This window comes from Anopheles cruzii, chromosome 3, assembly GCF_943734635.1.
Source record: "Anopheles cruzii chromosome 3, idAnoCruzAS_RS32_06, whole genome shotgun sequence".
Lineage (NCBI taxonomy): Eukaryota > Metazoa > Arthropoda > Insecta > Diptera > Culicidae > Anopheles > Anopheles cruzii.
The window spans coordinates 22715494-22737502 of record NC_069145.1 but is presented as its reverse complement, the minus strand read 5'-3'; the positions used below and the strand labels follow the sequence as shown (position 1 = coordinate 22737502).

At 55.4% G+C, this 22009-nt stretch overlaps 1 protein-coding gene across 1 annotated transcript in view; it reads left to right on the top strand.

The window, feature by feature from the left end:
• LOC128273456 (homeobox protein homothorax) overlaps positions 1-22009 on the top strand; it is a 142703-nt gene that overhangs the window by 22553 nt on the left and 98141 nt on the right. The window contains exons 3-5 of the mRNA XM_053011422.1: positions 1857-1998; positions 17305-17355; positions 17439-17489. Coding sequence (XP_052867382.1) covers positions 1857-1998; positions 17305-17355; positions 17439-17489 — 244 coding nt within the window. The remainder of the gene's footprint in view (positions 1-1856; positions 1999-17304; positions 17356-17438; positions 17490-22009) is intronic.

The following is a 22009-nucleotide window of genomic DNA, read 5'->3' as shown; positions in this document are numbered from 1 at the left end:
GTACCGCGCGGTGCATTCTCACGTGCACACAATATAGACATCAACGGCAAAGACGGCGGGGGGCTTCGGCTTCCGAACCGAGGTACTCCGGGGGTCCAACACACCTACGGAATCTGCGCTGGCGAACGAATTCTTTGGCGTGCACTTGACGGACGGGCAACGGCACTCTACAGTGTGTGGTTGGTTACTTCACCACGCTCGCATTCGGGCGGTGGTGAGTTTGCAGTTTGGAGCTGAAACCACTCCAAATCGGCGAGTGCTCCGTTTTTGTACCATCCGCAGTCGCCACCGCCGTCGTTGCCATGGTTTTGCCCCTCCCGTGCCCGGTCACAGTAGACATTGTCGTGCGCGCGGAACGTCTTGCCAAGTTTTGGAGTGCGAGCGAAGCGAGAAGTTTTTGGAGCGTGGATCTTGCGGCACCATCTCCGGAGGTGTCCAGGAGGCTGCGGCAGGGTGGCGCGAATCCTATCGGATCCGTTTAAAATAAATCCATCACCGTCCCGGCCCTGGCCCCTGCGAGTGAGACCCGTCTTTGCGACCCTTTTGTGAAGCACGGCGAAGAAAGGCTATACCTCACTTAACTTTTATTGCGTTTTATCGCGAAAAATCTCCGTCACCGGGATGCTGGTGCTGTTGGAGAAACGGGCACAAAAGGGCCCGTTTCAAGAAGGTAAGTGCGGCCAGGAGTTGATGATTCCGTTTGATGTGTCGTCGTCGTCGTCGTCGTCTGTGGTGACGGTTCGGATTCGACACGCTGTGGGCTCCTAGAGGTTCTTCTAGGTGTCGGCCCCGGCGCAAACTTATCTCGTCCGAAGCACCTGGGCTGTGGAACCCTTTTTCGGGAGGCCGTTTCGGTGGTTGCTAGCTGAAGATACGGTCTCCGGGAGAGGCCCTCGATTGGAAGTCACAGACAGTGTCTGGAGATCACCACGGTGGTGGGCTTTCGGGCTGTTCGGGTGGTGTCAGTAAATCGCGGCCACGGAAATGCGTGCCCAGAATACCGGGCCCCGGATAAATGGAGTCAGATAAGACCACACACGCGCACCAACACCTTGTGGGCGCCTGTGCCATCTGCAGTGTTCTCGGGGGCAGTGTGTACGGCCCCGACCCCGAGACGAGCCTATGCTCTCCGAATCGGAAAGGGGAATGACTTGTGGCTTTTCCCCCGTGTTCCCCGTGTTCCGCGTGTTGTGGTTATGTTGCCGTTGTTGGTCTTCTAGCCGGGCGCTCCTTGGCTCCGGGGGGAACAGAAGTAAACAGTACCGAAGCAACTTCCGAAACGGCGGAACTAGCGCGCGGGGTGCCCGAGGCCGACTGGGTTTTTTTTCCCCGCCCAGACCCGACACAGGGACGTGATTCAACATTTGTCAAACGCATAAACTCCTAATGACATTGCTTCCCCGCCCGTACTCGTCGTCCAAGCCGCAGCCCCAGGTCTGAGTTTTCTTTTCTGGGCCCGGCATTTCTGGTAGATTACTTTATGACTTGTGGTCCGCGGGCTCCCGACCCACCCGGACACGTTGCTCACACGAAACGCATATTAATCCACTACGTGTTGGGCCTCTCGCTCGCTCGCCCGATTCCCGGTCGCCGCGGTCGTCGTCGTCCGGTCTGGGCAACGGGGTCGTCCGGGCACGCCGGGTGTCGATTACGTGGCACATTTTTAATACGACATTAGCACAACGAAATTACAACCTGGACATTAGCGCGGATCGTGTGTGCGTGTGCTTCCCCCGAAATCGCCCTTCGCAGTGACAGACAGTTTTCGGGTCCCCGTACAACTAATGAAACTGCACTAATTTCACCTCGCCGGGTCTCTAATGTTTCGACTTCTAATTCTTCCCTTTCTTCCACAGACACCCTCTATTCCCGCTGTTGGCGCTAATTTTCGAAAAGTGTGAACTAGCGACCTGCACACCACGAGAACCGGGCGTGGCCGGTGGTGACGTTTGTTCGTCAGACTCCTTTAGCGAAGATGTGGCTGTATTCAGCAAACAGGTACGTACCCAAGGTACTTCCAGAGTGTCCGCTATAGGTCTGGGATCTTCGATTGGCCGCGCGGCCGAAGGAATCCGAGAAAGATCATTTGCATGACGCGCGGATGAAGGATGGCATTAATCAAAGTCAGCTGGCGTTGCTGGCGAAACCCATAGAGGCCCACGGGCTGCCGTTCCCAGGGCCCGCCACGGGCGGCGGGACACGCGGGCTACAATGTAGGTTCCTCGCGAGGATCGAGGTTCCATCGGCCGACGGTGCAGCGCGCGCCCCGACGGACGATCGATCATTCATAATCAACCGATGGTCGTATCGCAGCTTGAAATTGATGATGGTTTTTTTCCCGTCCAGAGGTCCGTCCGGCCGCCACGTGGGGCAGCTTCGAGCACGGCCCCCGCGGGGCATCCCTCCGGCGGGATCCATCGCCGATCGACGGCGATGTCTTGTGGAACGGGCGTCTCGGGCCCGGTGCAGCCAGGGGGTTTATTTGCGTTTGCGCCCGGCGATTAATTAACTGTGCGCCACGTTCTCTCAAGCAAGCGGGCGCGGGGCCATTTGGGACACGGTCCGTCGCAAAGGAGACGCATATGGATGGGGCTGTTTCGGATCGGTTCGTTTCGGTTGTTGTGCGCGCCTGCGACCGGTTCCGTGGCGAAGTTTGTCACATTTTTCGACGGTCGCCGTCGCCGCCGCGGCCGACTTGGAGCCAGGCGACACCGCGGAATGCCTAAGTGGTGCCACACCGTAGAGCAAGGTCGCGCACCGCTCCTGGGCCGTGTGCGTGTGTGACGACTATCGGCCACGATCTTGCGCCTGGCGAGCATCGCCGCGATCTTGCGCAGCAAACGATCTTCAACGCCGCCGTTCATTCACAGAGCGCGAAAACCCGCGCGGGAGCGAGCGAGACGGTGCCGCGACGTTGCCGGGGATGGCGAGTCATTAAAATGTGTGGTGCCCGCTTTTAACGACCGAGAACCGGACCGAAACCGGGAACAAGCTGTTCGCGCTCCGTGTGTGCCGTACCGTATCGTTCTCGAGCACACGCACACGCGCGGAGATGAGGCTGTGAGATCATTCAACATTTTATGTCATTCCTCAAATCGACATCTTAAGAGCGAGACCGAGAGCGCGTCTCACCCAACCCGGCCCGGCCCAGGCCCCGAGGCCTCTCTGAATGCTGCGCACGAAGATCTCGCGCGCAGCGCATCGCTCGACACCCAGGGCCCGGTGGGCCTGGGAAAACCATAACCGGCTCGGGAAATCTCGGCGGCCAGGAGTGGGGGGCACCCCGGGATGAGCGGAGCGCCGACCGAGATACTAACCCAGCCTGCGGGAGCGAGCGAGACCGCGAGAGCCTACGGTACACCGGGACGATAAAACGCGAGCGTGCGCGAGGCATTCGGACAACTTTATGGCCATTTTAAGAGGCTGTAAAAAGGTGGCAAGGCGTGTGCTATCTCCTCGCTCTGGATGCTGCCGGTGGTGGCGGCGGTGGAACGACCAACAACAACTGCTTTCTGGTGGTGCCGGTTCTCCGCGCGTGAAGTATGGGGCCAGAAGTAAGAGTTCTCCACTGAAACCTCGCTGGCAGTGACTCAGATTGCGCTCGCTCGTTTTCGGTGTCCGCTTTGCCGCCGACCTGGTGCGGAGGGGGTTGTTGGACACCAATCCACACGCGGCACCAGGTACCCAGAGGTTGTGGGGAGGCGTTTTGGGCTTTTTTCTTTCGTTGTTGCGTTGGTGACTCGTCGAAGTGTTTTTTTGTCGGGGGAGGACCGCACACTCTTGAACACCCCACTCCCTGTGGGAGACCCCGGCAGGGAACTCCAAATCTTCGAATTGAGTGAAGAAGATCCATTTCAAGTCTGGGCCTCGAGTGGTGGTCGAGAGAACTATTGAAGTTGATTGATTCCGGATCATCCCGGCCCGGCGACCTTAATCAATTCCCAAGAGGAGCGCACTCTCGCCGGACGGTAAAGATGGTCATTACTATCGGGGCCGGTCCGGCTGGTCTCCAGACCGCAGGTTCTGTGGGCATTTCGATCCCTTCTAATGAAGTTGCACATAATGTATCAAAGTCGTCCGTCGCGCGTCGTCGTGTTCACAGACTTCCCATCTCCGCGGCCAAATCTTCACCGTGCCAGCGGGGTTCCTTCGGCATTAGGTCGTTAGGTGTGTGTCTTCGTTTTTTTCCTGGTCCTCGTCTGAAGTTTGGGTCTGCTTTTTTTTAGTCCGAGTCCATTCCGAGAACTCTCCGGTGGACAGTTGGAAGGTGTTTACCCGGGGCACGGCCCACATAATTTGAAGGAAGGAATCGATAGAACAATGTACGCATTGTTTTGGGGCCGCTCTGGGACGCGCCCCACACACAGCCGCCTGTGGTTCTAGTTCGGGACAGTGTGACTCCCGGCGGCAGGATCATCGAGCGTGGATCGAGCGTCATCAAGATAACGGCGGCGGGACGGCGGGACCTACGCTCGACGTGTAGGGGCGGAACCTCAGGGCGCAACCTCCGCGTTCTTGGCGTCGGCTTTCGCAAAAAGTCGGGAGTCGCCCGAGTTCGTGTCTCCTCCGCTGCGTTGTTTAGCTGCGTGACTGGGCGAAAATGTAAATTTTGCTGATGAACTCCTCCTGGTTCGGGTCCCGCCACAGGCTCGCTCCAGTTTTCGGGGTTCGCGGGACGTTTTGTGCCTTTCATGCAGCCCGGTGCAATGACTCGTCAGGAATGGGCCGACCGGCCGACCGATAGCTAATGGCTTCCTAGGTGTTGTGCCCGGTGCGTGTCTGCCCTTTTCCCACTGTCGGCGCTGGACGTGCTAAAAGCTGGCGGTGGTGTCACGGATCAGGCAGGACTCCATCAGGGCGCTGGCTGGCTGGGTAACCAAACACGAAAACCACTTGCATTGGTGTCGCTGCTCCGTCCCGACCGATCTCACTCGATGCCATCTTGACCTTGGCAGGTGGACCTGGAACCCGTGAAACCCGGACCTATTCCCATCCCGCTAACGCGACTCGAGTCGATATAATCTTGCCCTCTGCTGCTACAACGTCGACCCAGAAGGAATGCCGGAACGCTGCGGCGATGATTTTCAATCAAAAGATTCTATCGCGCGCCGTGGTCCACCGTGGCCTCATCTGCATATTAACTCCATTACGACGACCGGGGCGACCTGGGTTTCCTGGGAGCGCTGTTTTTAAACGCTTTTCTTCAATTTTCTGGACCGAATTGGTTTCGTGGTCGATGGCGGGCGAGGTGGAGAGCGGGGAAACCCATAATGTGGGATGCTCTCCTTTGTCGTCACTCCGTTATGATGAAATTCTGAACGAGGAGGACACCCTGGACACCGCCGGGGAATGACAACCGCCACAACGACGACGACGACGACGTTGTTCCAAAGTTCTAAACATTAAAATTAATGCTTCTTTCTTCCTGCCGATCGTTCGATGATCCACCCACCACACCGTTGGCCACCTGCCGTTCCGCCCGGGCCGCACTCCCGCAGCCCACGGGTCCCTCCAGTGCTTCGAATACCCGAGAAACACCGGGACTCGAAAAGGGTTCTTCGGACCCCGGACCGTATATAGGTAGAGCGACGACGTTCCGAAATCTGGATCTGAACAACGGCAACGAACGAGGGAGAGAAAGAGAGGGATCGAAAGAGAAGAACAAAACCTCGGGCCGAGCCAAATAACATTTCTTTCCAGATGACACTAATCTGATTTTCTTCGGCGATGCGTTCCTACAGGGGGGCTTAACACACATTCTTCGGCCAGAGGCCACAGCGAACCATCAGCGTCGTCAGCGTCTTTTTTTGGGCCGCAACATCAACTGTAGCAACATTTTGTTGTTGTTGTTTGGGCGAAGGTTTTTTTTTCGCTTCGGTTGGTTGTGCCGTTGTCCATTCTTCGCCGTTTGCTCTGTGGGATGCTGTTCTTTTCGTTCTTGGCGCTGCCTGGGACTTGCGGACGACCGACGGTTGGGTCCGTTCTTTCGGTCCTTTCTCGTTAGCAGCAGCAGCAGCAGCCGCAGCAAGTCTTTTCGATTTCGGGCCTTCGAACCGGCACACATCAGGTTTGTTGTCATTTTTTTGTGTGCTGTTGTCGTTGTGTTGTTGTATGGTTATGGTTAATACAATACGCTTCGTTATTGTACTTGGCTCTCTCGCTCGGTTTCGGTCTCCTTCTTCTCTTTCGGAGGTGAGACGAACCCCCGCCGGCCCTCCCGGCGGTCCGGGTCCGCAGGATATTACCGAGGGTTATTGGATTTTTTGGGATCATTTAAAAGGAACGGCGGGTCCCAGGTTTTGGGTCTTTGCCTCTCGGCTCTCTGGCTCGGCTGTGTGTGTATAATGATCACCGAACAGATTTGAAGCAGGAAGGACTGAGATGAACAGAGAGTGCGAGAGGAAGAGTGGAACCAATGTGAAGGCCCAGCGAAGGGAACACCGAATTCACGCGCAGACCCCGGTCCCAGTTTCGCATTGTGCATAGCGAGTTTGGGAGTCGAACGTCGAAATTCGTCTGGATTCGTCGTCCCGCGCGGCAATCGCGAATGCAGTTGGCGCGGGCGCTGGACAAAGTGTCAGAGTGACACCACCCCGGCTGGCCGGCCGGCCAGCGGCGAAGCTGGCCAGTAAAAGGGAACGGACGACAAAATTCAATTTTAAACACCCAGAGCACCAGAGAGACTGGCCGCCCAGTAAAATATCATTTCATCCCTCATGCGGCCAAATGCGCACATATTAATGGACCCATTTACGGGAACCATCACGCGGACCGCTTCGCAGCTCATCAAGCGGGCAGTGGGCGAGTTCGCGCGATTGGAATGCGAAGGTGACCGGCGGGAATGAAGATATTCTGAGACCTCCCCAGAGAGAGAGAGAGCTCCAAGGAGGTTCGGTTGTGCGTGTGCGGATCTTTGTGACGTTGGGCCAGGACCCGGACCCGATGGCTGATCGGCCGATGGCCAACATTCGCCCTCAGGCCCGCCAACGATCCCGGCTGCCGTTAATCCCAAGCCCGCAGATGATCACGATCATTTGCAACCGGAGCGCGCAGAGTGGCATATGTTCGCAGACCAACCAGCTTGCCCCTCTCTCTCTCCTTCTCTCTGTCGACTGGTTGGCTGGCTGGTCGAGGCAAAACGCTCCACAAAAACGCACAATTCCTCCCGACGCCCAGCGGGTCGGCGTATTGTGTGTCGGGTGGGGTGTGTGTAGTGAAGCCGAACGAAGCCCGATCCCGAAAAGACAAAAACAACAACGGCACAGAAAGTGAGAAAAACGGCCAAAGGAAAGAGCAAACTAGAAAAGAAAATAGAAAGAATAGAGCGACACAAGGACGGACGGGAGACGAGAGCGAGCGGCCGGAGCGGGGACAGAGAATAGGGAAAAGGCAACAACAACACCTTTCCAGCAACACCGCGGAGAACAAACGGACGGACGTGGCAGAAATGCACAGAGAGAGAGAGAGAGAGAGAGAAAAAGGTCCCAAATTCTTGCCGGGCCGCTAAGAAAACGGATGATCGCCCAAAAGGACGGCCCGATCACGACCCCTCCCGGGATGGAGGGGTGGTGCGGTGGTCCTGAAGGGGACCGGTGGAGGGTTGCTCCTAACAATGGGAACCCGAGGAAAATATCGAAGATTACAATTATGTGATCAAACCGAGAGGACTTTCAATTTTGGCCTCCTCGCACCCTCCGTCTCTCTCTCTCCCTACGGCGTTGGGTCTATTCATTATGGGTCTGAGTACCCTTTTTTCTGTGCGACCCCTGGGTGTGCGAAGGAGAGAGAAGGTGTGCATCTTTCTTTCGCTGGCGCTGGCTTTCTTGGAGGGCTCTAGCCTACTTTGCGACCTTGCGTCTGAGGGCTGCGTGCGTGCGTGCGTGTCTTCTTTCCATTCCACTTCCCGTTGATTATTTCGACCCCGCTCTTCCCCTCCCTCTTTACTCTACACCCCAGCCAGCACGGTACGGGGTCGTAACTTTCTTCGTCGGCCCAGGGGGCAAAAACGGACCCGCACAAGCGCAACGATCGACCTTCGGTGCCGGATTCGGTCTCCGGGCTCCGGCCTCCGGGGTCTCTACGGGGCCCCGCCCCGCTCCGCAATTTGTAGGGCCCAGCAGCAAGGAAAGCCAGGGTCTCTGGATGTGCAAACAGCCAGCCAAATGACAGAGCCGCGCACACGGCGGGGGACTGCTTTGCCCGCCTCGTTCACCCTGGGACCCCTTTTCACTTTCCACCGAAGCATTAGAAGCGAGCCGTGCGCGTTCTCGGGAAGAAACGGGACTCTCTAGCCCGTCGGGGCTTCTAGCGGGCTTCGTCTTCTTGCTCAAGCCGGGTTTCCTTTTCGTCCTCTCGGCGTTTCGGCGAACGGGGCACGAACACCTTCCAGCGCATTCTCCAGTCTCCCGGGAGAGAGAACGCGAGTGACACACTCTGGGCCAGGAGTCTGTGGCTAGTCTTTTCGGGAGGAATTTCATTATTTTTAGCCGAGGATTTTTTTCGGACCTCTGCTCCGGGTTCTTGGGGTTCACCTTTTTGCGCCCGTCCGTTTTTTTTGCGCCTCTCCTTGGCTTTGGTTCTTGCTTCCTTCCCGCTGCTTTTGCGCTGTCATTTTTATTCGGCCGCCCTACTAAGGGTTGCCGTTTTGGCTGCCCCGCGCCCGATCCCGAGGAACCCCGAGATGCCGGCAACACCTCCGGAAACCCCGGGAATGTGCGCCGCTCGGGGCAGGGGGCCAGGCGAACAAACGAACCACTAACGAACCCTACGAACACAACAACGGCTCCGACCAAGCGTAACGTGTGTGTGCGCGCGCGTTCGCGCAAAAAAACCGGAACGCAACGCGAAAGGGAAGGGCTGCGCAACCGGCCGGCCCGAAGGAGGCCCCGGAAATACTTTGTAACCCCCACGGGCGCGCGCGCGCGCGCAAAAGCGCAACTGGCACGCCGTCGTTTTGCCGACGGCTTCGCGAGAGTCCTTTTTTACGCGCGTCTTTGCGCAGCAAGAGGGTTCCCTCGGGCCAGGCGCAGCAGCGCAGCGTTTGATTTCAGTGCGCGGTGCGTAATTGTTGCTGCATTGTACGCGGGCCACGTGTGTGTGTGTGTGTGTGTGGACTTCCGGCGATGGTTCTGGTGGGAAAAACCCCGGCCTGCAGCAGGGCGGACTGTGTGGGTCTAGTGTGTCCGAAGAATAACAAAAGTCTTGAGAAGTGTCAAAAATCAATTACGGACGACGCATGACGCGTCCATTCGGCGCAGCGCCTGGGAAGCGACATCCTCGAGGTCCCGGTGCTGGACAGGACAACATATGTCCCTTTTTCCTGGAACACCATTTTCACTGCGAGGACCCGACAGAGGCCGTGTCCTTTCTCTTCCACCTCTTTGGGCTTTGGCTCTTTGGGATCCGATCCCGACTACGGTTTCTAGCGAAAGGACCTGTTGTCCTGTGGTGTTTCGGGGTTTCGAGTTGGGAAAGGATGCTTCGGTTTCCGAGAAGGCAGAAACCGGCCACGTCGTCCCCGAGCAAAGCCCCGATTGGTTCCTCCCTTCGGAGGTCAGCACCGCCGCAGTTATCGTGAAGTTCAAGAATTGGACCTGCAAGAACCAAACCGACACCGAGGGACACAAAAACAATGCGCCCTCCTATCGCCAGCAACCTGCACCATATGTTGCCGCCTGCTAAGGAGCTGCTGTCCTGGCTGCCAGATTGTGGCTGCCTCTTCTCACACAGAGATTTCGGTGGATCGAAGCGGTTGGTTTTTGTTTCTTGCCTTCATTTATTTCGGTTGCAGAAAATGCAGATTGCAACCGCAGAAGGCCCGGGCCGGGCCCGGCAGACGGTAGACGATGGTAATGCCGTCGTCGGACCGCAGCACCGGATGAGCCGTGCCCGGTCGGTCAGGCTGTTGAACAGGTTTTTTCGCCACTCTTCGCGCCGCGTGTCTTCCCTCGTGACCCGGAGATTATGCTCTGGGTGCGAATCATTGAAATGTGCATTTTCAACTTCATTTGTATGCCGGCCCAAGGCCGCCCTGGTTGGCGAGTGGCGTGGTTTCAGCCTTTTTTTTGCCATCGTCCATCTTCCCGCGTGTCCCGCGCGATGAGGTCATCGAAATCGAATCCGTCACGCATACCATATGTGGCCGGGCGGACCCCGGTGTGCTGGCTGACCATCTGATGAGAGGTCATTGATTGAAAGATCGGTTTTCGCCAGAAATGCATCGTCCGGTCCGTTTCCCGGTTCTCACCCGGTGGTGGCCAAATGACAGTTAATTGCGCTCCCCGGGTGCTCCGGTTCGTCGCAGGTGCCAGGTCCGGATGCCTGGAGTTCCGAGACTCGTGTCCAAGATCCGTCCGCGCCTTTGTGTGTGTGGGGAGATCGTAAACCGACACCAATTAATTAAACACTTTGCGCGGCCGAGGATCGTTTCGGGGGCTTCCGAATCGTAAATAGTGTTCCGTCGCTTCCCGGACCTGACCAGCAAACGCACCGCAACACGCTGCCCAACCCGCCGCGAGTTGCCAACCCAAACAAACAAACAAACAAACAAACAGACCAACTGACAGTCGGACGAATAAATAACGAAATACGGACACTCGCGCGTTCGCTCTGCGCGCCCCACGGTAGAGTAATAAAACAAAAGTCCAAAGGCCACCAACCAACACAGCAGCAGCATAAAGCAGCATAAAAGTGCCAAAAAAAGGCCACGCCGAGAGAGGTGAACGAAACACACACGGGCAGACAGCGGGCGCATCATAAAAAGGCGTGAAAGTATGACGGGAATTTGTTGGGAAATTTATTCAACCAACCCGGGCGGGTCGGGTGCTGCGGGGGGAAGGCACCACACGACCCGGCAGCGATCGAACACCACTGATCGAGGCTGCGGCGAAGGGCGAACGCAAAACATACGACGCTGTGTTAAGGAAGAAAAACAATAAATAACCAATCCCGGGCGAATCGGCCCGCGAAGAAGTGGGGCCGGAAAAATCTGCAATCAATACGCGATCTACAAACAACAACTATTTACAACTGTATACTCGAGACACACACACACACACGGCCGATCGCACGCCTGATCATCATCGCCGCGATGGTCCGTTTTTGATGATGGAATGTTTATTTTTGTATTATTTTTATTTATTTTGCTGCTTGGCCGACCGGTCCCGGGTCCGAACGATAATTTATGAGCCTCACTTACAGCTATATAACGGAGCCCGGGCGCCACCGGACGCGCTACCGAGCCCGAGGACCCCGACACAAACACACGCGGACACACGAACGCGGGCGCAAATACATTTTATTATGCCTATATCTCGAACGATTTGATTATTGTTTTGATCATAAATTTGACCACCACCCACTCACACCGGCGCCCCGCGGGAGGGTGGCCGGAGGGGGTTGAGTCAGCATAAGAAGAAAGAGAGTACGGGTGGAACCTCTGGCGCCAGCTCCTCTAAACAGCCGAAGATTGTTTAATTGTACGCCCCGGGCAGGCAACTTCATTAGACGCCCACCCGGGCCGGGGGAAGTGGGTTGTGGTTATCGGAAAAGATATGTCGTTTCCGGTTGTATCTTGCAGTCGCTGCACGCGCGCGAGCCAGAGAGCAGCGCGGATGATGAAATTAGTCGATTCCCCAATTCCCGAATCGAATCGAATTTCGATGAATCCGCGTGTAGGTTTGGGTGTGAATTAGAAGACGAATGGGCTGGGAGGGGGGACAAGGGGCACCCCGGCATAAGCCGTTTCGGTATTCGACGCACGAACGCCGGGAGTCGGGAAACCGGTCCGCCGAGAGAGGTCCCGGTCCCGGGATCCCGGTAATTACTAATTACCATTTTTGGACCGTTTTCGGCCGGTTCTTTCGGGCCGTGGCTCGGGAATTATCTCATCACCACCACGGTCTGACGGAAGGTCGGGGACCGGGCGGGGGCTCTAATGACACATTTTAATAACATGTGCCGAAAAGGGCGGTCCCGGCATCTCGTATCGAACAAATGGGACCATAATTTATGTAAAACAGAACCAAGACAATTGACCCAGTCCGACATGGGAAGAACGGAGTCAAAGCCGAGGGTGACCGCGGGGGTTTGGTGAAGATGATCCTTTTTCCGCCATTTAGCCGTGTATCCCTTTAAACGGTGTTTTAATAACTAATGACAGCGACACCCCTGGCCCTGGACAGCGGTCTCGGGTCTCGGGAAGTCAGCCGTTAAATCGCCGGTAAGTTGATCGGCTTAGGTCCAGCGGCGCGGCACGGCGCGACTTATCGGACCGGTTCCACTTCCAGAACCGGAACCGGGAGTGGATGGACGGCAGGAATCCCTACAAGTCCCCGGGTAGGAAGTGACCTTCCGGCTACTACGCCGTGTGTCCAGCACGTAGGCCCCCGGTCTGATTGGGTTTCGATAGTGCCGACTACTTTGATTGGTTACCGGTTGATTGCGCCCTGGGAGTGTAATTTGAAGATTGGCAACACAGTACAAGTTGTAAGTAGGCGACGGCGCACGCTCCATTACGCTCCATATTACGTGGGCTGAAAAGTACTGCACTACCATCGCTAGACGCTTATCCCACCCAACTTATTCTAGGGAATAAGCTGTCATTAGAACTGTTGAACGTGTCATGGGATTCCAACAACTACAATGGTTAGCGGAACAAAGTTCGTCATCCTTACATTTGAATAATATGCCGAATATTAAGGTGTTGATTCCAATAAGTGAAATGAATTGTTGGCAAGATTTCCTTGGTACATTGGTACATTTCAAGTTGAGCTTTTTTCTATATGGACTTCTAGTCAAGGACATTATGATCCAGGGAGTCATTGTTTCCATGAAACTTAGCTTTCCTGGTCATGATTACTTGAAGACTAGTGGCTGATGATGTTCAAGTTTCCGATTGTCCGCCACAATGTCCTAACTAGTCAATAATTGGGAACATGTCGGCATTGATGTCCGTTGGAGTATTTTAGAATACCCCACGTAACTGACCAGAATTAGCTCGAAAAAAGCCGAAGAATTATTTACGCGACTTCGGCAATGTTTTGGACTGAATTTTGATTGGAACTTGCGTCGCTAGCAACTAGCGCCAGTTGAACCTTACTAAAGCAAACCAAAAAGAGGAATATAAAAAGGGTTCCTCGTTGGCAAAAGGAGCAAGGAATCTTGAGCATTTTTGCAATAAACACAAACGCAAATTAGTAAAACGACCGCCATGGATAGCCAACGGGGAGCCAACGCTCAGCTCTGCGAAGTGCCCGAGCACATAGCCCAAAAATTCCTCCAAATAGAAACATATTAAAGGATCACCAGGAGTTCTTGGCTCCAGTTGATGGGGCGGGTGGCGTCCGTTGAAGGATGGCTGCCTGGTAAACGTATAAATCCCTGCACCAAACTCGTAACGGCCGTTTCCGGGCCACGATGCGCAGCTGGAGGGATGTTGCGTTCTGCAGCCCTCGCCGTTTCCCCATCGTGTTTCGGCTTCGGCCTTCTGACCACCCGCTTTTCGGAAGATCATCATTTTCCATTAGCTTTCCCTCGGCGGCGAGTTAGCGGCGGCGTGTGGCGTGTCATAAAAATGGCTGACCAGCAACGGCCGGCTGCTGCGTCGTCATCCCTCGCTCACCCTCCCTCTCTCTCTCTCGGCGAGGGTCTTACCCCACGAGGTGAGAGCGCCTTAGGATTTTCTTTTGGCGAGGGTGCATAAGAAAAAAATAAAATAAAGTTATAAATTTATTGCCCAACCCTTGGCCACCCTCTCCGTTCCAAACCCGCCCCGAGACCGCGCGAGCTACGGGCGTGCAAAAATCCATTAGGAATTCCTTCATCCCGCGGGATGATGATATTTCATTTTTTGGGCCATTTTTTACCACTTCTTATGGCAACGGCAACGGCTGGCAACGCTGGCTGGCTGGCTGGCTGACTGGCAACGGGCCGCAAAATTGCTGCTGACGTCGCCCGAAAGAAAGCCGAGAAAGTGCGCAAGGTGTATCGGCAGGCTCCTTGCCGAGCCGGGGGCTGGGCGGCCAATCCTTAATGGTCGCGCGCCGGCTCCAGCACAGCCCAGGCCAATCCTTAATCCCTGGCCCACGTCGGCAGTGGGAATGAAGTTATGGAATAAAATAGTCGTGAGCGCGCGCCGTCGTTTCCGGTTCCGGTCTTCTTCCCGGTCGACGTCGTTGGCGACTTTGTCAATTTACCTTCAATTTGTAGCAAACCGGCAGCCGCAATTCCAATCCCGGCTCATTGACCCGTGCATTATTACCACGCGCCCACCCAGAAAAGGACTCCCATCTCCCCCCGAAACCGGAGAATGTTGGTCCGAAATTGAGAAGCAGTTCCCGAGAACCCCCGCTGCTGTTGTTGGCTGTCGGATTGTTGGCCGGGTGCGATTTGGAACGGATTTGCCAATGACGGTTTCCGCATTTTTTTTCTTCTTTTCTTCCGCAACTTCCTTGCAAGAAGGAAGCTTGCGCAAGGAGCGGCCGAGGTCGTCCAATTTGGGTTCGGATCGGGTCGGATTTTTCTGAGCCCCACCGTGAGCCCGGGAGCATCAGAAGCTACAAATCCCCGTTCCGGAACGAATGTGGAACCGCACACACACTCAGCTCAGCTCAGCTCAGGTCGGGCTTGTCCCGGGCCGGGGAATGAAGCGAAATCGTTGTCACAGCTTAGCGAGGGAATCTGATGGCCCGGCCGGGACCGTCTGTTTCCGGACGTGGCGTGGGCGACGACGACGACGACTGCTGCTGCTGCTGCCATCTTGCGGTGGCATTAGGTTGTTTCCGGAATGGGGGGCGGACCATTGAAAAAGAAAACAACCTCCACACCACCGCCCCAGGCTTTGCCAGACCGGAAACAAGCGGAATGTACTGTTCGACGCCCTCTCCAGGCACTTTATCGGTCTCGGATCGGCCTCGGGTGGGCTGGTTGGTGGTGGCTGGAACTTTTCCCCGGGACTTCGTTCTTCTGCTTTATCTGCTTGCTCTGCCCTCTCTCTCTCCCACCGGTGTGTTCCGTACATTCTATAATTTCCGGAAGGAATAGGTTTGTAATGGACCTATCGGGCGGGCGGCGGCGAACAGCGTCGGAAACACTTCAGCCCAGCCCAACAGGGGCCAGCCACACACACACACACACACAGACTGGGGCCAGGCGGGGGTAGGAAGATTTTTCCTCCGGCAGATGGGTCGTTTCTTGGGCCATTTGGAAAACTTACTTTCTTCCGACGGTGGTGGGCGGCGAACTCGGGTGGGATGAAAAAAATATGAAGCAAACCCCGCATCCGGGGGGTTGGCCAGTTCCTCCCCGCCCCCCATTCGGTGGTAGTTGAACTGTGAAATAATATTCTACTCCCCGTTAGTTTGCTCCCGCCGTGCTCGGTGGGGCCATTTTGGTTTTCGTACATCGTAATGAGGGCATCGGACGACAGCACGTCGGGGAGGCGGTCCCCTTCGGACACCGGAACTGGCCAGAAGTATCTAAATTTCTCCGGCCCGGCTACGTCCATATTCTGTTGGGAACCATCGGCCGGTGGAGGGTTCGTAGACGTCGTCACCGGACCGGGTGGAACCGGAAATAGAAACACATTTTCCGGGCCCCATTTCGATTAGATTACTTGAACGATACAGTCCGACGGCCAGCCAGTAGTTCCATTCGGAAAAATGTGTCATCAGGGAGAGCTTCCACGGGGCAATGAAATGGCCATCGGCCGGGTCGTAAGCAAATGACCATCAAGAGTCGATCCGATGGTCCATTCCCCGGTTGTCTCCCATCCTTTCTATCTGCCTCTCCTGGTCTAATCACCTGTTCTGTGGTCGAAGTGTCTCGTCTGGAAGCGTCACCGCAAGAAGTGAGTCGTCGATCGGCACGGGCACTTCCGGGCAAACCCGGGAGATACTTTGTTACGTCTTTACGGTTCCAAAACTTCATCAAGTTTCCGTTCCGTTATCGTTAACGAATGATGTTTCTTATCACACTGCTGCTGGAAGGAAGCTGGCTGTCAGAACATCCTGAAGTTCCTGAAGAATCATCTTCCTTTCGCTCACTTTTTATCGCATCCCGCCCGCAGAACTCCCTTCTATTCGGAGGGCTCAAAGTACCCTGTGGGGCCTTGGCGCTTAGCTCAGATAAAATTAATGGCGTATCGCTTGCAGCGCGCAACGCTTGGCGGCCTAATTGGACTCTATTAAGGTGCAAAAGTTGGGCGCCTCGCGCGAGTGAGCGAAGAGACCAAACCAAAACAAACCCAACACGTGGGACAGGATCCTTCGGGAGCTCTACTCTTCGCACACACACACAACCATGCAGAGAGCGAGATACGCGAGAAATCCAGAGAGTGACTCTTCAAATGTAAGTCAGCGGGACACCGAGTCAGCCGAGGCCGTCGAATGTGCCACCGTGCGCTGATAATTTTATGACTCATGATTTTTACGATGTTTTCGTCGGAGCGGCGGCCGGGTCGGAGCGGGCTGCGGGGTCGCCGAAACATGTCGCCCAAGCTGGCCCGGCCCCGGGTCCTGGGGACGGGTGTAAGATTGAGGTCATAAATTCAATGTTCGGAGTCGTAAACGGTGAAGTGGCGAAGAAGACCGCCCGAATCGAACCCATCGGTGGGCTCGGAATCCGCTGGCCACTGGCTGGGATCTGCTGGTGCGGGGGGCTCGGGGTCGTATTTGTGTTTGTCTACCGAAAAAATCACACCTTCCCCGATACGCTACCGGTGCCGAGTGCGCCGTCGGTTAGATAGCGTTTTACGGTCCACCGGGAGCCCCGCTACGCGTAGGTATCTGCGTCCAGTATCTCTCTCCCCGGGTGCTGGTGGTATCGGGTGGGGGGTGCTTCAACTTCTTCTTCCCCGTGCCGTCAGTGTACCGTACCGTTAATTGCTGCGAGGCAGATCGATCACAATCGATTTTCGGCCGGCGACCGATCCGGTGTCAGATTTTGAGAGCGAATTTGACAGCTGCTTTGACACATGGGCCCCCGGGTCGGGACGGAAGGCTTCGATGCAATAGAGAGAGAGTTATTGGTGCGCCAATTTGTGGCGGCCGATGGCGGTGGCCGATAAGCGATAGCTCTTTGATGGATATTTTTATCACCGTTCTGGTGAGTTCACAGGGGTCTTCCTTTTTTGGGGGGGTCCCTAAAAATATATTCTTCGTTTGTTTACTGTCGCTTCGGATCGCCGGGGACGCAGACTTCACTGTTGGAATCAATATTTGTCCAGCCTTTGATTGTGGTACTTTAAGAGCGCGTTTTAAAATATTGGCCCAACTTCTAATCGCCCTCCTTTCTTCTTCCTGACAGATTCGGCAAGAAAAACCCTACTACGTAGCAGATCCCGAAGTGGACTCACTTGTAAGTATCACGCCTACTTCATTCAATCCAAGTCTCGGTACTAAACGTGTACTAAAACCCTATCATTCGTTGTCTCTTTGCAGATGGTGCAAGCAATTCAAGTTCTGAGGTTTCATCTGTTAGAACTTGAAAAAGTAAGTATTAAGCGTCCGAGAAACGAGACAAAAAGAAGAAAAACCGCAAGCGAACACGCACTTTTCCGCAAAGTTTTTCATCGTATTTTTCCCAAAACAAAAACACTCGTGGAAAAAAAGAAACAATAAGCAACCCCGGTTTTGCGTGCGGGGCGTGCGCTCTCGTTCGCCCGTCCCGCGCTCCGGCCGCAGCATCCCCGCAACATCCAAAACACGTTTTGTTGCCTGGCTGTGCCGGAGGATGCCATTTTGCTTGGCCAGTCCCAGTTCGCGGACTTGGACGGACACGTGTCCGCGATGGCACGTGTTTCCGTGTGTTTCCGGGCGTGAGATTGATCTTCTCCGATTCTGTTGAGAGAGCCCTTTCCTCAAAGTGGTTCCTCAACACCGTTCCACAACTTGCACTTGCACACCCGAGAAAGATCTGCTAATTGTTTTTCTTTGTTTCGTGTACACACAGACACACACATATGTTTTCAATGATGCGCTGGGTATTGTTTTCCAGCGTTGTTATCAATCACTTACATACATCCCCCGCGCCGCACGCCCTCGTGGCGTGTGGCGGTGGATCACATCATTTTTGTCATCTTGCGGAAAAAACGTTTCTATCACCCTACTTCGTGCGTGTTACTTGTACGGCAACGGTTGTGCAACCGGACAGCACAGGAAACACTATGTTTGCAAAACAAAAAGAGATGTAACAGGGATCTCGAGCGATCGCGAGATCGCTCGGAAGCTTCATCGGTAGTGTTCTCGGTAGCGGAACTGTTCATGCAACTGTTAGGCACACACTGTTTACTGTTTAAAGGTTATGATCGAACGTGTCAGCGGACTCCACGTGGGTCCCAATCTCACCGGCTCTCGCCCCAGGAAGTGTTGAGCGTGAACTTGAACTTAACGACTTATGTCCCAGGTGCCCTTTGTGAGCGAGCCCCGTTTGCAGGGTCTTCGCATAAAGGGGCCCTACAAAAAACGGGGACGTACTCAGCGATTAAGCTCTTTAGCTGCCGAACGCAGTAATCGTCCGATCGATCGGGAGGATCGGGACGGCCCCAAAAAACTCTCCACAACTCTCCGCGTTATCGATTTCTAATTATGTTATTAGAGCCCTTAGAGGTGGACCGCAAAAACGACGACGACGACGTCGAAAGTGGTCTTTAGTGGCCGGTCGGCCGGCCGAGTTTTTCACCTGTTCCGAGGTGGACGAGATGCTATCGCGTAATCCTTGTTGCGGCGTCGCTCTTCAGGCGGCCTTCATTCGGTGCCCAAGTCGCGCGCAGTCCCAGATAACGAGAGAAGGGGCCCGATAGAGAGAGGGAACGAACGAAAAAACGCGAACCCCGAACGTCAGATGTCAGATCATCTCCGTGGCAGGAAAAAAGAAAGGGGACCACGGCGGCGCACCGTCAGTGTCGTCCTTACCGTCGGCCCCCATCAGAGTTTGGCGTATTTTGTGGCGTGCGTTCGAGTTGAGTGCTCCGTGGTTTTATCTGTTTTTTTTTTCTTTCCCAACCGAACCCACTGCGGGCCCATTCCCAGGCACCAAAAGCCCCCACCCGGCTGGCCGTGCGGGCCGTGCCACTCACGGAACTACTTCTGTTACGCAGCACACGGACCTCGAGCCGGGCCGGGCCTCATTTATATTGACCCACGTAAAGTGTGGTAAAACTTTTTCTTCCGGAACCACCGCCGATGGTGTGAGTGAGTGAGAGAGAGGTAGAGCAAGCGAAAGGGGGAGCTCCCGGGAGGCAACGGAATAGAAAATTGGTGAAATGAAATTCTAGTCATGAAAATGTTAATTAATTTTACTGCAACAAATTCGTGTGCTACTAATCTGTTATACATTTCATTATCATTTTAATGACCGCAGATTATTGTGGATAGGCCCCCGGACTCGGCGTTGTGTTGTTTTTTTATTTCGGTTGCTCTCTCTTTTTCTCCCTGTGTGTCCCGCTCCCCCGAGGGATTGTTGTTTGGGCCGCGCACTAATTTGTACCTCACAAACCCGCGCGCGGCGCTGTTGGCTGGATGGATGGATGGGTCATAAATTATTTTCGTTCCATGGCACGCACGCTCGACAGAGAGAGAGAGAGATGAGTCGCTGTCGTCGTCGGGCGGTTAGCGATTCGCGGCCCCGGATCCGGAAGCCGGACGCTCGCGAACATGCATTTTTTCGGAATGAGCTAATCCTTTGCTCCGGGTCGTGTTGGAGCAATAAAGCCGGTGCGGCGCGCGGTGTAACTGCGTCCAATTAGTTCCTGGAATTCGGAAGCTCGCAGAGGACCCCACACACACATACACAGTGTAGAAGCCGGAAGTATGACCCACATTCCCGCGCATGAAGCGCATCCAACCGTGGCTCCGAGCTCCATTTGTTCGTGGAGTTCGAAGCCATTCTTTTGTTTTGCCTGTTGTGGGGCCACTTCCGCCCCAGGACTTCGACACCCTGCGAGTCACAAGAAGCAGTGGTCCCACACGCTCTATCAGCAATCGCTCATCGCTCAGGATTGTTGGCCGCCGTTTTTGTTTTGATTTTTGGCGCGCGCGCGCGCGCGCTTTAATCCCACCGCCCCGCGATCAGCGATTAGAGCCACCTTGACACTTGACATTCCGCGCACTTGGTGGTGGAGTGCAGCCCGAGTGATTGATTGCAATAATACTAATACTAATAGTAGTGGTCGAAGCACGAGCCGTGGACACGGCGGCCACACAGTGGTGATAATAATAATAACCCTCATCAGATAGGGAGCTCCATCCAGGGATCCTTACGGGAAAGAGCGGTGGGGCCCGACTAAATGGCACTTTGATGTACCGGCGGTGACGGTGGCGGCCAATTTGTTGAGTGGTGCTGTCGTTGGACCCACTTCCTGGGTCCACTCCGAAGGTCCTCGGTCCTCGGTCGGGCACGGGTTGATGAGAAATTGTTTTCCAATCGATTCCCGTCGGAGTGCCGGCGACGACGATGCGGACGGCGCACTAATGCTAAAACGGTGTAGAGGTATGTTGGCCTTCACCGTCCATTATTTCCGTTTTTTATCATCCACAACGGGATTAACGTGTGGCGCTGCTGCCGCCAATCTGTGCCGGGCTGCTCGGGCGCTGCAGGATCAATAAAAACTCCCAATTTATGATGAGCCGCCTGACCGAGCAGAGAGAGAGAGGGGAGGAAGGCTTTGGGTATTATCACCTCGGGGACACGCGTGGCCGGTGCGGCTCAAGGAATGCCATAAAAAATGCGAACATATGACACGTATCCTTTTATGAGGACAGCCGGCCGGCTGCAGAATGTCCTAGGAAGGGAATGGTGTACCAAAGGGGACACGGTGGGGTGGCCAGAGGTGGTGCATAATTTGGCGGAACATTATTTGTGCGTTCCGTTCCGGGTGCTCTGCAGTTGGGCCGCCCGTGGTGCGAATTATCGTGGGGACAATTAATTGGTGGCGGCCATAACAGCACACTAACCCCGCACACGCACCGGCCCTCCCACCACTTCCTGTGGCAGAACCTGGGGGCCTTTTTAAAAATCCGCAATTCCGCGCCGCACCAAGGTTAATCCGCCGGCCGCCGCCGGTCTGTTTGGTTTGGTTCCCGTCCAGAAAAGCTCAAAATCGGCCCCCAAAACCTGCGTGCGCTCGGCGACGACGACGACGCGGAGACCTTTTTGGGTCTCGTTAATTTTACCCTCAAGTCAGGAGGGTGTGGGGACCGGTGTGGACACCGACCGCTTCGACGGCGGCTTCCCATCGGCTGTCCGACTTCCTGCCGGGTCACACCGGCCGGGCCGGACTGGGCTGGTCCGCGCGCCCGCACTATTGATTAGGTTTCAGTCGGGGGTCTGCGTCGTTTTAATTTTTTTTTTTGGTTTTGGGAGGTAGAGGTATGGCCGGGCCCGCGAGGGGGTTCCGGGTGGAGCAGCTTCCCAGCGGTGGTGGACATAAAATATGGATTCGGCTTCGGACTGAAATTCGAGCTCTCCGAAGGAATATTGAAAATCCGTAATGGGTTTTTTGTCCCCTTCACCACCGGTGGTGGCGAGTGGCGGTAGGTGGCTGGGTGGCTGGGGTGGGTGAAGGTGAAAATCACACAAGCGGCCGGGCCGGGGACGGTGAACATAATATGTACAAAAAAGGCAACAAAGCAAAAGACAGGCCGGAGAGCCTCGCGAGAAGCCGGCGGCATCGGCGACGGGATGCGGGAGATTTGAATATCTGCCACACACTCACGGCCATCCCGCGGTCGCCGCCGCGAGACGATAACAGCCAAAAGGGAAGCATCCACACACACACACACATGGGCGCGCGCGCCTTTCGGAACCCACCGAGAACCACGTATTCACGATTGTGTGTTCCGTTCCACCGCGGTCGCCCGGCCTTCCCACCATCGTTGAGGCGTGGGGTGGCGGGCGGACTGGTAACCCCCCGAAAAAAAGGAATAATTTATTTCATTTCGGGTTCGATCGTCCTCCGCGCGACCACTCTCGGTCGCGCCGACGGTCGTTAGTGCGTTTTCTAACCTCAAAA